The sequence below is a fragment of the Haliotis cracherodii genome, unplaced genomic scaffold (assembly GCF_022045235.1).
Source record: "Haliotis cracherodii isolate W230 unplaced genomic scaffold, xgHalCrac1.p SCAF_15, whole genome shotgun sequence".
Taxonomy (NCBI): Eukaryota; Metazoa; Mollusca; class Gastropoda; order Lepetellida; family Haliotidae; genus Haliotis; species Haliotis cracherodii.
The window spans coordinates 31,774,826-31,791,342 of record NW_027266270.1 but is presented as its reverse complement, the minus strand read 5'-3'; the positions used below and the strand labels follow the sequence as shown (position 1 = coordinate 31,791,342).

Genomic DNA, 16,517 nt, shown 5'->3' with positions numbered 1-16,517 from the left:
TTTAATAACCAGATTAAAATCTGTCAGTAGTGCAAATTACCACAAGCATCTCCATTCGATACCAATGGGAATTTCGTATTCTCATAAATCGCTGCACGGAAGTCGTAGAAAATTGAATAATTTAAACGCTTATAATTTATATTAATTATGGATAGAAGTAAGCGACCATAACACCAATTACTTTAGACAAGTCTATAAGTTTTGATTCATGAAAAATTTAAATGGTTTAGGATTCTTTACATCTAAAAATGACGAGGTAAGCAGTTTACTAATCTTACTCATCATCCAGAAATAGCCACAGCGACCCGGGCCTGTCCGGGAATTAAGCAAATCCGAGTACGCATGCGGACTAGGTCTTATGGCAACCATACAAACAATAGTAAATTTAGACCACTGCACGTGTAGGAAGGTCTACCGTAAGATAAGGGGATACGTGGATACTTATTCAAGATGAACACGATGTAAACATGTAAGAAAATAAGAAAAAGTCTGTTAACGCGCTTCGAAGTCATTCAAGCCACTACCTGTCCAAGATTGTCACCGGAGTGTCGCTAACTGGTGACCTAAATCCAGGTAAGTCGTTCAGCCACTGTTTACCATGGAAACGCCGTAATTGTTGCGATGTGTGGTGAATGTTTTACTAAATATAACTCTATTATCAGAAGTGGGACTTCTCTGAAACGTGTAATTGTCGCCTAAAGTTTAATTATTACTGTATGACACATGCCGGGTGCTCTGAACCATTGAGAATAGTGTTTATTTATTGATTTTTTATGGTATGTGTCGTTAGTTTTCACTTTTTCAGCCCATAGACATTGTTTCATCTGTTTGTGTTTGTTTATCAGTGTCGGCTGTTACCAGGCTCTGCGATTAATTATGTCTACGAGACATTCCTATTCTCATATTCTGAATAAGCATTTTTGAATAATCGTTTGAATTATCATAAAAATACCATTTGTCAGCACAATAGCATGTTTGGCGACACTGTTAAATATTATGAAACTAATTGGTTATTTGTTGTGTTCCTACCTGTTCTGAGCAAATTTATCTCACTTCATTTATTGCATTCTATCCATCAATACAGTTCCAGTAACCATTTCTGGTATCAGTTTGCACTTTTCATGTTCAACCGCAAGTTATTAACATGTCAATTTTTAGTATTAAGGTGACAAAAACAGTACTCTTTGCTGTCATGTATTATAGTTTAAGTCTCGTACCGATGTTCCTGTTACAGCGGGAAGGGATTCTCATAAAACGAAACAGAATGGATATATATAATTATAATTACAACTAATTTTAAAGAAGTAATCATGATTTTTGTCTTTGGAATTCTTTGGCAAATTGTTACATATAATAAAAATATTTCAAACAAATACATGTTAAGTTTCTATTGATTTTGTTCACAAGACACTCTACCCACAAATACAAAATGGCTGTGATATGACATGGTGTTCATATCATAGAAAACTATCATCGAAATTGTAAAAGAAATATTAATTTTGCTCAGATTAAAACATCTAATTAACAGCAACAGCTTACTGGAATAGAAATGGTAATTTATAGAAAGTGGGCCACAGGGCTTTCACAAAGATGTTAATGTTTTGTTTGTTTGTCTGTTGTTTAAGGTCGCACTCAGGAATATTCCAGCTATATGACATTGGTCTGTAAATAGTCAAGTCTTGACCAGACAATCAAGTGATTGATATCATGAGCATTAATTCGTGCTATTGGGACACAATGATAACAATCAACCAAGTCATTGCGGCTGAAAGTTTAATATTAATCTAAAAAGTTAACAATTTGTAACCTTGATTTCGATTGTGTTCTTGTTTCTACTGCCTACTGACGAAATAGATATTTAAGACAAGAGACAATATTAGTTTGGACTTAGTGTCATTAAAAAACATCTCATGGTAAACAAACTTGTACATTTTGTTACAGCAGATAGATGCAGACAAAAGTCTGCCTGCATTTGGTAAAGTTGGTCATCTATCTATCTATCCCCTCCATCCATACATCCATTCAACCAACCAGCCATCTGTTTATGTATAATAATTCTGAATCATAAAAATAACGCATCTATTTGCACAGTAAACAATCTTTGAAAACCATATTCTATTTTTGACATGCATGGATTACATAATTTCTGTACGTCTTTACAATTATTCAGCCACACTGACATAATGTATCTTCACTCAAACATTTCTGTTTCCTACAAGAGTGATTTTAATCAAATGTTTCCATAATGAATATTGTGTAAGTGATTGACTGAGTGTTTTATATGTTTACCTTCAGAATACAATGGATTACACTGGTGGGTCCTACATGCAACAGCCGTTCACCAGCTCGGAGGCGGTCCGGCGGTGCTTCCATGTTCCCACTGCCCCCCTGTCTAGTCAAGTCAACGCCAAAGTGCCACGTCCCCCCTATGGCCAAGGGAGGCCCACATCAGGTAAGTGGCATCATTTCGTAACAGACATAAGTTTTGTTTGTTTTGTTTGTATAACGCCAGACTCAGCTATATTCCAGCTATTTGAAGGCTGTCTGCAAATGATTGAGTCTGGACCAGACGATCCAGTGATTGATAACATGAGCACCGATCCACACAATTGGGATGCAATGACATGCATGAACCAAGTCAGCGAGTCTGACTACATGATTCAGTTAGCCGCCTGAAACGACAAGCATAGTCACCTTTATGGCAAGCATGGGTTGCGGAAGATCAATTCAAACCCGGGTCAATAAGATATTAAACAATTGAAAACATAGTTTATTTGAGAAAGAGCAGATACTTTGAAACTGCACAGAAACATGATCCCGATCCTGTTAGTCGCCTTTTACGGCAAGCATGGGTTGCTGAAGACCTATTTTACCCCGGATCTGCATGGTTCAGCCGACATAAGTGACGTGATGTCTGCGCCGTGTCTGATTACGCGTGTATTTGTAATTGACCAACATGTGTGACAACCATTCACATATCAAAATGGAGTTTGAAAACACTCACATGTTGGCCGAAATATTGATGAGAATAGACCGATTCAATTTCTCACCAACAGTTAGTCAAACTTCGCAAACTGGTATACAAATGTTTTTCACAGTTTTCACACACACAGACTTATGGCTGTAAACATGAAGCATCAAACTTTGTGTGAAGTTTGACAACTTGTGTCATTGTTACGTGTAGACCCGTGAAGATCCGTGTAGAAGAGGTCTTTAGCAACCCATGCTTGCCCGTAAAAGGCGACTATGTTTGTCGCAAGAGGCGACTAACGGGATTGGGTGGTCAGGTTCGCTGACTTGGTTGATGCATGGTTTTGTATCCCAATTGCGTGGAACGATGCTCATGATGTCAATCACTGGATTGTCTGGTCCAGACTCGACTATTTACAGACCGCCATCATATAGCTGGAACATTGCTGATAGCAACGTTAAACAACAAACAAACAAACAAAAAATATTGGTGCAACCTTTCCGCATGCGTAAATTTTGTGACCAATTGAGAAAGTCAAACCAGCCACTGTCAAGAAAAGTGTGTAAAGTAGCCAGTCTCTAGACGTCCAAATGACTGATGTTGCACATACACTCTTTGACAATAACTGGAATGACAACAATGTTCCACCAACTCAAAACCAGCAGATAACTGGGTACGGAATTATATTCCTGTGAATAATTACCGTATTCGACATAATAAGTGCCCAGGGCGCTCTCAAAATTAGAAATAGGGGGCTCTTATTAGAATATTATTTTGGTGAAAAACAACAGAGTTGAAAGATCGTAAATTTTGTGGTTTTAGCTGACAGCCTGAAATGTTTATATACGACAGATATATTTTTCGAGAATTTAATTTCCCATGATTAAGGATGCATATAACACACATATCATATGCGAATAAATAAGTCTTGTGTACATTGATCAATTGGAAGGGGTGCTAATTGGGATTGTTCACTAGCCAATATATCAGCAAATATCGCTGTGGGCACTTATTAGAGCGGGGCGCTTATTCAACAAAAACTGTCAAAAACATAATGATTTATCTTGTAACACCGCCAAGTCCGGTTCGAGTCATATAGCACCTGAGTGAGCTGTCTGTCGCATGACGTTCCATCAGTGTGAGTGCGGATTGGTGTGAATGACTTAAAAGTCATATAACTACAACACTGATAAAATCAAATAGAACAGAATTAATTGTTATTGTTGTCAAATATGTCAACAAATGTTGTTTTAATATCAACTAGTTCCAGGAATGTATTTCTTGGCCAATAGATTTTCCCCAAAGAAGTTATTGGGTTATTTGTTTTGCCCCAGATTGCCATGAAGTAGATATATCCCTACACATGCTGTATGATAAGATTTCAACAATTTTGGTGTATTGGTGAGGGGGCAGGGGTGGCCCAGTCGTCTAAGGTGCCGCGATTCACTGAGAGTTGCATCCCTTGGGCATGCCAGAAACTTATGATTGTGGGTTTGAATCCTGGGTTCGCACCGATTATGTTTCTAGGTTTGTCAGCACCATACCCGTGCTTGTGGGTTTCACCGAAGTGGTAAACATCTGAGACCTGTATGACTTCGGACTTTCCTCCCACATTAAGCTGACATGCCGCAATGTAATTGGAATGCTGTTAAAAGCAGCATTAAACCCAACTCACTCACTCACTCACTTACTCACTTTTATAGGGAGAAGACTTCTAGGTGGTAATGATAAGTAGAATTCACCACTCATATTTTATAAAATTGGAAGCATCAAACTCGTCCTTCAAAATCAGTACCATCACTTGTAGTATGCTTACAAAGTGAGTGAGTGAGTGATTATTGTTTTTACGCCGCTTTTAGCAATATTCCAGCAATAATACGGCGGGGGACACCAGAAATGGGCTTCACACATTGTACCCATGTCAGGAATCGAACCCCGGTCTTCGGCATGACAAGCGAACAATTTAACCACTAGGCTACCCGACCGCCCCCTGCTTACAAAGAATAGATTTGAATTATACCATCATACAATGAGAATGCCTGTTATGAAATACGTCAGTGACAGTGCATTGCAGTACATTTACAGCAAGTATGGGACATCAAAATGGCTGACATGATCAATGTGGCAGAAAATATATCCTTGGTTGTCAGTGGATGGGTTATGATGAGGTGGTGGGTGTCATTGCTGAACTGGCAGGATATTTATAAAGATGTGGCAAATACATGCCAAAGTTAATTCATAGACTGTTGCAGAAGGCTGTCGAGACAGGGTGGCTGGCTTTTAGTGTGGATTCCTTTGTTTTTTTTCACAAGGTCACAGGGAGGATATTCTATCGGATATATGCTGTCTAACCATCTTCAAGTTCGACCCGTGAAGATCGGGGGTAGAATAAGTCTTCAGCAACCCATGCTTGCCGTAAAAGGCGACTATGCTAGTCATAAGAGGCGACTAACGGGATCGGGTGGTCAGGCTCACTAACTTGGTTGATGCATGTCATCGATCCCAAGTGTGTAGATCGATGCTCAGGATCTCAATATCTGTATTGTCCAGACTCGATTATTTACAGGCCGCCATCATATAGCTGGAATATTGCTGAGTTCAGGGTCAAACAAACAAACAAACAAACAAACAAACAAACAAACAAACAAATCTTCATGTTCATATAAAAGTGTCGATCAGACACATATGTCCTCAGGCATGGCATAATCCTGTGATTGTGGATTTTGTTTCCAGATCCATCCCTATTATGTTTCAAGCTTCGTCAGCACTATACTCATGCACTAGGATTTTCTCTAAAGTAATTAATCTCTAAAATCTGTGTCACTTTGGACTTACCTCCAACATCAAGCTGACACGCCATGTTCAAAGTGGCGTAAAGCCAAACTCCCTCACTCACTGATAAGTCAGTATTGTATTAATAAATATCATATATCAATCATCTTTCATAGAAAGAGAACCCCCAGATATATCCTGACATACTGTATCATGACAAAGCTAACATACACAGCAACAGTTTTAACTTGACTTTTTAATTTGATCCATGTCAAACACTGGGGCATGTTTTCATACAACAAATCTACTTAATGGAGGACCTGTCCCTCCGGGATGAATTTAAGTAATTGACAAGCATGCTTTTGAGCTGGTAGCTTATGTCAGCTCCATTATGTTTGAGCAGCAACTCCACCATGAAGACATTGATTTATGTGTAATACACAAGTCCCGCAGTAATTGATGGCAGCAGACGGCAAATACAAAATGAATGAGGATAAATTTGTTTTAAAGGAAAGTAAACAATACTCTCTGTTATTAAGCTCTTGAAGTCAGATTTGTGCTGATGTGGCAATCATGTCACCGAGTTTGTCAAGTGGGCTTACTGGTTTTTGTGGGCATAAAAAATACATAGGATGATGCTGAGAATTAGTGATACTCATCAGTAGAGGACGTAACGTGTACGCGAGACTCTCTCCCGTCTCGCGTACAAGTGACCACCTGAGAGGGGGGTCACTCGTATGCGTGATGGTCTGTCAGTGGACCATGGATTTCTGCATGTTGCACACAAATGTCTCTACAAGTGTTATTTGTGAAAATAATAAAACAAAATTACGTAGTCATTGATCATCATACTAGTTATCGTATGACATGAAAAAAATGTCATAAGAAAAATAATATGGACAGGGACATGTTGATTGTGATGTATCTTGTTTACAGATTTGATTGGCTGGTTGTACCTTTGGTAGTTACCGATATGTACAGAAAACTATCTATAAAACAGCATGTACTTGTTTTTTAAGAAATTCAAACTTTGAAATTATTTAAGAATATTATTCTTAGAAACCAAAAAGAAATTATATGAGCACAGACAAGTGATCTGTTTGTCGTTATGGATGTATCTTTCACTCCAAGATATGCTATCATGTTTTAAGAAGTATTGAGAACATTTTAGGGACTGAGCCCTTGATATTCTGGGGTGGAGTAGGGTAGGGTGCTGGAACTGTAAAAAAAATAATTTACTTTTTATTCATATTGTTTAACAAACTGTTTTACATGTTCAGGGCTAGAATAACACGTAGTCTCTGAAAATGTTTAATTTTGATAGAAACAAATAAATTTACATTCAAAATGAGACCCAGCGAGACAGGAAATCTAGACTCGCTTCATTTAGGGCTTTTGCATTACAGAAAGGCTAGGTGGAAGGGAAAATAATATGGTTTGGAGACTGTGGGACAGACTAGTTTGGGGCATCTGTGTAGATGAATTGTCAGTGAGTGTAACAGGACTACACATATGGTGTATGTCATCAAGCAGGGACACAAGAGAAACACAAGTGTCAAAACCTGTAGTGTCATCACCCCGGGCAAGTGACCAAGTTCAAATGTGCCTCCGTTCACCCAGCAGGGAATGGGTACCCGATATGTGAGGTGAGGTGAAATGGGGTTTAACGTCGCGTCCAAGATTATTGCACTTATTTAGCGACATGCATGCACGTGTGTGTGTGTGTGTTTGTGTGTGGCTGCTTGTACTAGTCCGGACTGATGTCGATTTATAGTGCTAGCTCACTGAGATACCATGCCACAGTTTTAACATGAATACCCCACTCAGACAGAGTATACTGACTCCGAGCTGACCAGTCCTTGTTTTAGCCTCTTAATGCCAAGCGCCAGACAGGGTAACAACAAGTACCATCTTTTAACGTCTCTTGGTATGACGCGGTCGGGGATCGAACCCAGGACCTTCCGCTATCCTGGCCGACGCTCTACGACTAGATCACGGAGGCGGTCAGTCGGTATATAAAGTGGATGAAGAAGCCTTTTAACACCCATAGGCAGCTTGGGTTGTATACTTCCCAGGAAGTTGAGAATGGTTACTGGAATGCTAACGGATCCACTGGTCGGGAAACAAATAAAAACTGCATTTGAGAAGATATTAGTACCTGGATACCTGCGGTATATAGATGTATAATGTAATAATAATAAAAACATGCTTATTTTATTCATCCGTATGTACTTGGGAACAACAAGATGATGAGAGGCAAGGTGTTTGGTGGTGATGCAGACAGGGATGAAACTCTGATAATTGATTCTGTATGGCCTTACGTCAACAGTATATCTTCAAAATTGTTTTAACATTACAGAAGAAGAGAATCAATACAGCTCTCTGAAAGCTTCCTATACATCAGGTTTGGATAAAGGCTGTAAACTGATTCTCATTATAAACATCGTCTTGGTGATACATTAGGTTCTACCTATACACTGTCTCTTATTTAGTAGCGTTTCCATGGCAACGAAAATAACAACATCTTTTAACAATCTCCATCAGGGAAATGCTTGCTTGATTGCAAAGATCAGACAACCAATAATTCATGAATGCAGATCAGTGTATTTTAAAGTTTAATGAAAAACCTCACCTTATTTAAAAAAAATTAAAAAAGGGGAAAATCGTGATGCTGTTTTGTTTATTGACGTTATGATAACTTCAAAAAATGAAATACCATTTACTGAAATTTGAAGATTGCTATTGTTTACATCAAATATGTTAAATCAACAATGAAATATTTTGTGAAAATGGTCTCTCTTGGCATATTCAAGAAGTAAATATGTTGATCGGCCTTAATTACGTCTTAACAAAAGAAAAGTCATACTGCCCAAACTGACTCTGTCTTCCTCTAAATTCCTAATTGTCTGTATGTGCAGACCACCTCCGTGGTAGAGTGTCCGCCCGGAGAGCGGAAGGTCTGGGGTTTGATCCCTGGCCGCGTCATACCATAAGACATTAAAAGATGGTACTTGTTACCCTGTCTGGCGCTCGGCATTAAGGGGCTAAAACAAGGACTGGTCGGCTCAGAGTCAGTATACTGTGTGGTATTCATGTTAAACTGCGGCATGGTATCTCAGTGAGCTAGCACTATAATCGGCATCAGTCCTGACCAGTACAAGCAGCCACATACACACACACACACACACACGTGCATGCACGTCACTATATAAGTGCAATAATCTTGGACGCGACGTTAAATCCCATTTCACCTCACCTCACCTGTATGTACACAAATAGAGGACATACAGCAGAGGCCAGTCTCACGGTCAGTCCACAACCAGGCATCCATGACAACAGAGCTGTTCATGTTGAGCAACTCTCATCTCGCAGTGATGACCAGCGTCCCCTGACGAGGCAATTAGTTGGGGATTTATTTCCAGCTTGGAGACGGATCAGATCAATAATTAAGACTTGCAGATCACCTGAACATGGGTCCAGGTGTGTGAGACGGACACAAGGCAGCTCTCAAACAGCTGTGGGCGGTGCACACAATGGCATTGGTCATGCTTGAAACACTAAATCTTATTGTCATTTGGCGTGACCAGTTCATTTTATTGTTTGATGGACTCCTTGGTCAGGGTGTCAAGTTGCATGAGGCATATATTAAATAATGAGTGAGTGAGTATGGTTTTATGCCACTTTGAACAATTTTCCAGCAATATCACGATGGGGGACACCAGAAATGGTTTCACACGTTGTACTCATGTCGGGAATCGAACCTGTGTCTTCGGTGTGATGAGCGAACACTTTAACCGTTAGGCTACCCCACTGCCCCTATTAAGTAATGAAGTGCTGGCTAGGATGATTTGGTAAACGCGACTAAATTCATGGAAGAAAAATACAACCAACAGAGTTAAATATGGAAAGACTTCCGCCCATATCCCCCTCCAAAAGTTATATATGTATGCATTACCGCTCAATCCTTTTAATTATGTATATTTATGAGGGGGGAAACAGGTGGATGTCTTACCTTAACTATGAGCTTATTGTCAACAAGGCGTTTTAAAAAGTTATGATTCTTTTTAATTGAACACCACTCACGATGGTGCGCATGATGGATATCATAGTTATAGGCTGATGAGGCCACTGTTAATTAATTGTTAAATTTTCATACAAATTTAAACAAAATTGAGGTGGAAGGCATTTTATTGTTCATATTTCCATATACTGTAAGTCTTGAAATTAACGTGAGCATGAATTAAATGCGAAAAATGCGAGTGGTCTTTGCTCGCATTATTAAACATTGCATTTATATCAACAAGAAGACTTTTTGGATAGTAGAAATACCAACTTAGACATACGCAGAAAACTATGTATTCCACATCACTGTTTTTTGAGCAGCACTTGTAACAAGTAGATATATCCACTGATGCTTGAGGAGAGGGGTGGGGGGGCACATTCAAATTGAGTCGCATTTTTGGCTAGGAGCCGGCGTCACATTCTTTTGGAGACGCATTGATTTCACGATTTACAGTATTTGACACAAACTGGACCATGTGTACAATACCTGTCAAATTATCTGATTCAGACGAAAGATGAGTGAATGTGTCAACCCTCCTCCCTGAATCCTAGTTTTAACTCTGAGTCTCATTGCTCAGCCTTGAATCCCCAAAACTACTTAACACAAATCTCAAACGCATTGAGAAAAGGGTGTGATTTGAAGTGAAATTACTGAAAATTAAAAATATATCTGTATGGAAAGGAAACATTTATGTACATCAATATTTCTTATGGAACTGTTGAATCTGCATCGCTGGCAAAAGTGTGTAAACCTGGAAGGGGACTGTGGAGAAATAAATGAAAACCATCGACTTGGTACGGGTCTTTCACAGTTAGGTTTAGAACTTTTCAGCCATCCCTCATACAATTGTATTTGCATCCTTGGCACCTCACTGAATGCCCTCCCTCTAAATACAACCCCGAATCCTGCTTTCCATAAGGACTCTATATGATGTTTCTTATCGGTCAAAGTTCGCAAAAGATCCCTCCGTTTTGCCGCCATTGCTTCATTTGGGGTTTTGGGGAATCACAGTGTGGTATGTGGGACACAAATATAGTTGTATTTGGGACTCACAGTGTGGTAATTATTTTTTTAGTGATTCAACTTCAAATCATAACCTTTTATGTTTATTTATTGTTTAACGCTGCACTGATCAATATTCCAGTGATATGATGGCAGTCTGTAAATAATCAGACAATCCAGTGATTGACATTATGAGCATCGATCCAAGCAATTGGGATACGATGACATGCATCAACCAAGTCAACAAGCCTGACCCCCTGATCCTGTTAGTCGCCTCTTACATCAAGCATAGTCGCCTTTTACGGCAAGCACGTTTGCAAGAGACCTATTCTACCCCGGGTCTTCACGGGTCTTCAATCAAAGGAGGAATCATATAAGTCACTAAACATGTCAACATGTCGCATGTTGCTGAGGACCTATTCTAACCTGGATATACCCTTTTATGACCTAGGAATATGTTCTGTAGGTTTTCGTCTGTGGTTGACATTCTGCACTTTTAGAGTGAATTTTGACATGTGCTTTTGTAGTATTCGGGATTTGGGATAAACATATTAGATTCAGAGTCAAACATTTCGGAACAGGGGTGGACCAAACTCTCTACTGATTTCTGATATTCTCTTGGTGCGACATTTTCAGACACTAAATATTGTCCAACTATAGAGGCATCAAATGATGGCAGTCTTAACAGTTAAAACATCATTCTAAAGGTTAGACCTAAAAACATAGATGTTGAGAATATTAGCTATCTCCCAGTGTCCCTGAACTGCCATGTTCTGCTTGTCACGCCAAAGACTCGGGTTCGATTCCCGACATGGGTACAACGTGTGAAGCCCATTTCTGGTGTCCCCTGCCGTGATATTGCTGGAATATCGCCAAAAGCAGAGTAAAACCATACTCAGTCAGTCAGTGTTTATCAGGCCCTGTGAAACAATGACAAAGATCTGGAATAACTACATGTCTAATTTCAAACGATTTTATCATCCTGAGATTGTTTTTTTTACTTTTCTTATTGGCTGCTTCATAAAAAATTTACAACCAATCGATCACTGCCTTTGCTGCACTCCAAGATGGTCAAGGCTCATACCCAGTATTTGATTTACTTTAAATAAGAACATTTAAATTTCTGAAAAAGATTTGATTTCTTTAATTGATGTTTTGTTAAAACATTTTAAAGATGCTATGGTTTACAGGGAATTGAAAAAAATATTGATTATTATTAACTTGGTACTTATATAGCGCTAGTTTCCAGACTGACTGCTCAAAAGCGCTATTGAAGCTCGCACAGTTGGTATGGCCGTATGTATTTTGCTGAACAAGTGTGTCTTCAGATGTTTTTTGAAACTGTTAAGTTCACTAAACTTAGAAGAGGACCAGCCCTTGCAAAGCAGCGATCCCCGTAGGAGATTGTTCTTGATGGTGGCACTTCAAGCAACGATTGATCACAAGATCGTAGGGTTCTTGTTGGCTGGTATTGTATGATGAGAACCTCCAGGTAGCCTGGAGCAAGACCATGTTGTGCCTTGAACACAAGAACGAGAACCTTGAACCGTATTCTCTGTTCTACTTTAAGCCAGTGTTGATTTACCTTCGTGTGTAATGAACATTATGCAGCAGTCTCATCATGCCATTACAACACAAGGATCGCTTTGTAGACCGCAGGAACACTGCTTTTTATTACATCTACATGTTGAAGAATACCATACTGGCATCGTTTTTATCAATCAACATTGGCTATAAACAGATACAAATAAATAATGATTGTCAGCAGTAAGGATGGTTGCTATGCAACTAAAATACACAATAAAACATGTAAGTAAATCATTTTAGAGATCCTTTGAAGTTCCTTGCTTCCGACATTGTCTTCCATCAGTTGCACAGGTTGATGTAGAAATAGAGTGAGTGAGTGAGTGAGTGAGTTTGATTTTACGCCGCTTTCAGCAATATTTCGGCAATATCACGGCGGGGAACACCAGAAATGGACTTCACACATTGTACCCATGTCGGGAATCGAACCGGGTCTTGGGCGTGACGAGTGAAGGCTTTAACCACTAGGCTACCCGACCGCCCCTGTAGAAATTGACAGCAAGGTTGCACTAACAATGGCTGACAACCCACTGTTTGAAATGTTTTAATCGCTCAGTTTTCGCTTTTTAATGTTGGTCAAGAAAGTTACAGTCAGGAAGAATTCTTGTTGAAACTTCTACTCATAGGGGACCCAGATTAGAATAGGTCCCAAGAACTTGAAATTGGATTTTGTGGGCAGACTTAGTGACTTATGTGATTGCGTGACATCGTACCCTGATGACATGAATGGTCGGTCACGTTTCACTCACTGGTGTGTCTGGTCCAGACTTGATTATATACAGGGCTCTATGTCACAAATTGATCTTAGCGCTAAGATTATCAATCATACCTCCCGTACCATTTCACAAATTGATCTTAGCACTAAGATGATCGGTCATAACTCCCGTACCATTTCACAGATTGATCTTAGTCCTAAGATGATCGATCATAACTCCCGTACCATTTCACAAATTGATCTTAGCTCTAAGATGATCGATCATAACTCCCGTACTATTTCACAAATTGATCTTAGTCCTAAGATGATTGATTGTAACTCCCGTACCATTTCACAAATTGATCTTAGCGCTAAGATTATCAATCATACCTCCCGTACCATTTCACAAATTGATCTTAGCACTAAGATGATCGATCATAACTCCCGTACCATTTCACAGATTGATCTTAGTCCTAAGATGATCGATCATAACTCCCGTACCATTTCACAGATTGATCTTAGTCCTAAGATGATTGATTGTAACTCATACCATTTCACAAATTGATCTTAGCTCTAAGATTATCAATCATACCTCCCGTACCATTTCACAAATTGATCTTAGCACTAAGAAGATCGGTCATAACTCCCGTACCATTTCACAAATTGATCTTAGCACTAAGATGATCGGTCATAACTCCCGTACCATTTCACAAATTGATCTTAGTCCTAAGATGATCGATCATAACTCCCGTACCATTTCACAAATTGATCTTAGCTCTAAGATGATCGATCATAACTCCCGTACTATTTCACAAATTGATCTTAGTCCTAAGATGATTGATTGTAACTCCCGTACCATTTCACAAATTGATCTTAGCGCTAAGATTATCAATCATACCTCCCGTACCATTTCACAAATTGATCTTAGCACTAAGATGATCGATCATAACTCCCGTACCATTTCACAGATTGATCTTAGTCCTAAGATGATCGATCATAACTCCCGTACCATTTCACAGATTGATCTTAGTCCTAAGATGATTGATTGTAACTCATACCATTTCACAAATTGTTCTTAGCGCTAAGATGATCGATCATAACTCCCGTACTATTTCACAAATTGATCTTAGTCCTAAGATGATTGATTGTAACCCCCGTACCATTTCACAGATTGATCTTAGTCCTAAGATGATTGATTGTAACTCATACCATTTCACAAATTCATAGCACTAATTACACACATCATTACTCCCTTACCGTTTCACAATTTGATTTTAGCGCTAAGTAATTTTTATGCTAAGGTGATCGTAAGTCCCATACTTTAACATAGACTTACAACAAGAAGGGTAAGGTGTAAAGGTGTGTGTTTAATGTGTTTCTATTCAGCAATTAGAGTTGTGAAATCGGGACTGTTGATAAGTTGCCTGGATGGTATCTTTTAGTGCTGGGGGTCAGCACAGCTGGAAGTTAAAACATGTGTTCGGAAACACTGATAAAATCAAGCTTCTGATTTGGAAGTCACTGTTTCCTTTATATTAAATACTTGCAAAATACATACTGTTTGTGGCTTTGAGTGTGCTAAATCTATTTAGGGTCAAGTAACAAAGCTTATAATCAATGATAATCGCCTTGAAAACTAAACTAAAATCTGTTGAAAATGAAGGCCCCCAAATGGTGATGCAAAGATGGATAAATGACATGACTGTTGTTGCAACAGACAGAATATCTAGCTTCTCAGTTTGCGGAGCAAAGTGAAAACTTCTGGATGCATTATGGCTGCAGTGACTGCAGTATCACTGAACCTAGAGTGTATCAGGACAAATCTTCTTGTGTTAATGAAGGATGGATTGTGTTGCAGCCCCAGTTCGGCGGAGTTCCTACACCTACGGGAATGGTGGAACACACACAGATGCTGTCTACAGCCGATACACACACGATACATCTGTCTCGAGGTTCGCCCCCTTTGCAGGTGAGGAGTCATCTCATGCACAAAATATCTCAGGTTTTATAGGTTGAAAAACTCTCCTTGTGAAGATTCCTGTGCAGAATAGGTCCACAGGACTCCGTGCTTGTCTCCCTGAGGGGATTCCTGGATGAAACAACTTGGATACAATATCAGGTTCCATTTGCATAAAGTGATCTTAGCAGAAACAACTAAGTCTTAGTTAAGGTATTGCCATTACAATAATCCTAATGCTAAGATCGCCAGTTTGAAACTTGTATTGTATAGCGCAAGAAAACTGCTTTCTGATTGGCTAACTTCTTGTTAGTCATTTCATTGGTCAGTCAAAGTTTGTGAAAAGTCGTTCTGACGTGACCTGTAATAGGATCTGTTGTAAATCTTAGTTAAGGTATTGCCATAACAATAGTCCTAATGCTAAGATCCCCAGTTTGAAACTTGTACTGTATAGCGCAAGAAAACTGCTTTCTCATTGGCTAACTTCTTGTTAGTCATTTCATTGGTCAGTCAAAGTTCGTGAAAAGTCGTTCTGATGTGACCTGTAATGGCATCTGTTGTAAGTCTTAGTTAAGGTATTGCCATAACAATAGTCCTGATGCTAGGATCACCAGTATGATCCCAGAAGATTACCGTTACGCTGTCTGTAATGGATCATCCACATACAATATCTACCCAGACATTTTATCCATTGTTCAGCCAGGAAGACAGAAGCCTTCATGAACTCCTCCTTGGGGTACCCCGTGCCGGATGGCGGCAAGAGCTACCCCCTCCCCAACTACACCCCCCTAAATGACCCTCACCTTGTGGAGTATTTCGAGAGGAGGTTTGGGACTCTTCAACTTGATGCTCTCCGCAGACAGGTACGTCTACTCAAGTAGAACAAAAAATAAGTCTTCTGATTGGTTGGTTGGTTGGTTTGTTGTTTAACGTTGCACTCAGCAATATTCCAGCTATATGACGGTGGTCTGTAAATAATTGAGTCTGGACCAGACAATCCAGTGATTAATATCATGAGCATAGATCCATGCAATTGAGATTGATGACATGCATCAACCAAGTCAGTGACCCTGACCACCCGATCCTGTTAGTCGCCTCTTACGACAAGCATAGTCGCCTTTTACGGTAAGCATGGGTTGCTGAAGATCAATTCTACCCCAGACCTTCAAGTCTTCTGAAAGAACTCCATGAAATGGGTTGCCTTTGGTGCAATACATATTGCTCCATGTCACAAATTGATCTTAGCACTAAGATGATCGATCGTAACTCGCATACCGTGTCACAAATCGATCTTAGTGGTAAGATGATCATAACTCGCGTACCGTTTCACAAATTCATAGCACGAAGACGATCGATCGTAACTCCCATACAGTTTCACAAATTGATCTTGGCACTAAGATGATCGATCGTACCTCTCAAACTGTTTCACAAATTAATTTTAACGCTCAACCAGAAACCTATGATTGTGTGTTCG

At 39.5% G+C, this 16,517-nt stretch overlaps 1 protein-coding gene across 1 annotated transcript in view; it reads left to right on the top strand.

Annotated features, from left to right (window-relative positions):
• Positions 1 to 385: 385 nt before the first annotated feature.
• Positions 386 to 16,517, top strand: part of LOC139462519 (lipoxygenase homology domain-containing protein 1-like) — a 120,394-nt gene continuing 104,262 nt past the window's right edge. Inside the window, exons 1-4 of the mRNA XM_071244293.1 lie at positions 386 to 573; positions 2,296 to 2,452; positions 14,945 to 15,055; positions 15,743 to 15,906. Of these exons, the coding sequence (XP_071100394.1) occupies positions 2,302 to 2,452; positions 14,945 to 15,055; positions 15,743 to 15,906 (426 nt within the window). The 5' untranslated portion in view covers positions 386 to 573; positions 2,296 to 2,301. The remainder of the gene's footprint in view (positions 574 to 2,295; positions 2,453 to 14,944; positions 15,056 to 15,742; positions 15,907 to 16,517) is intronic.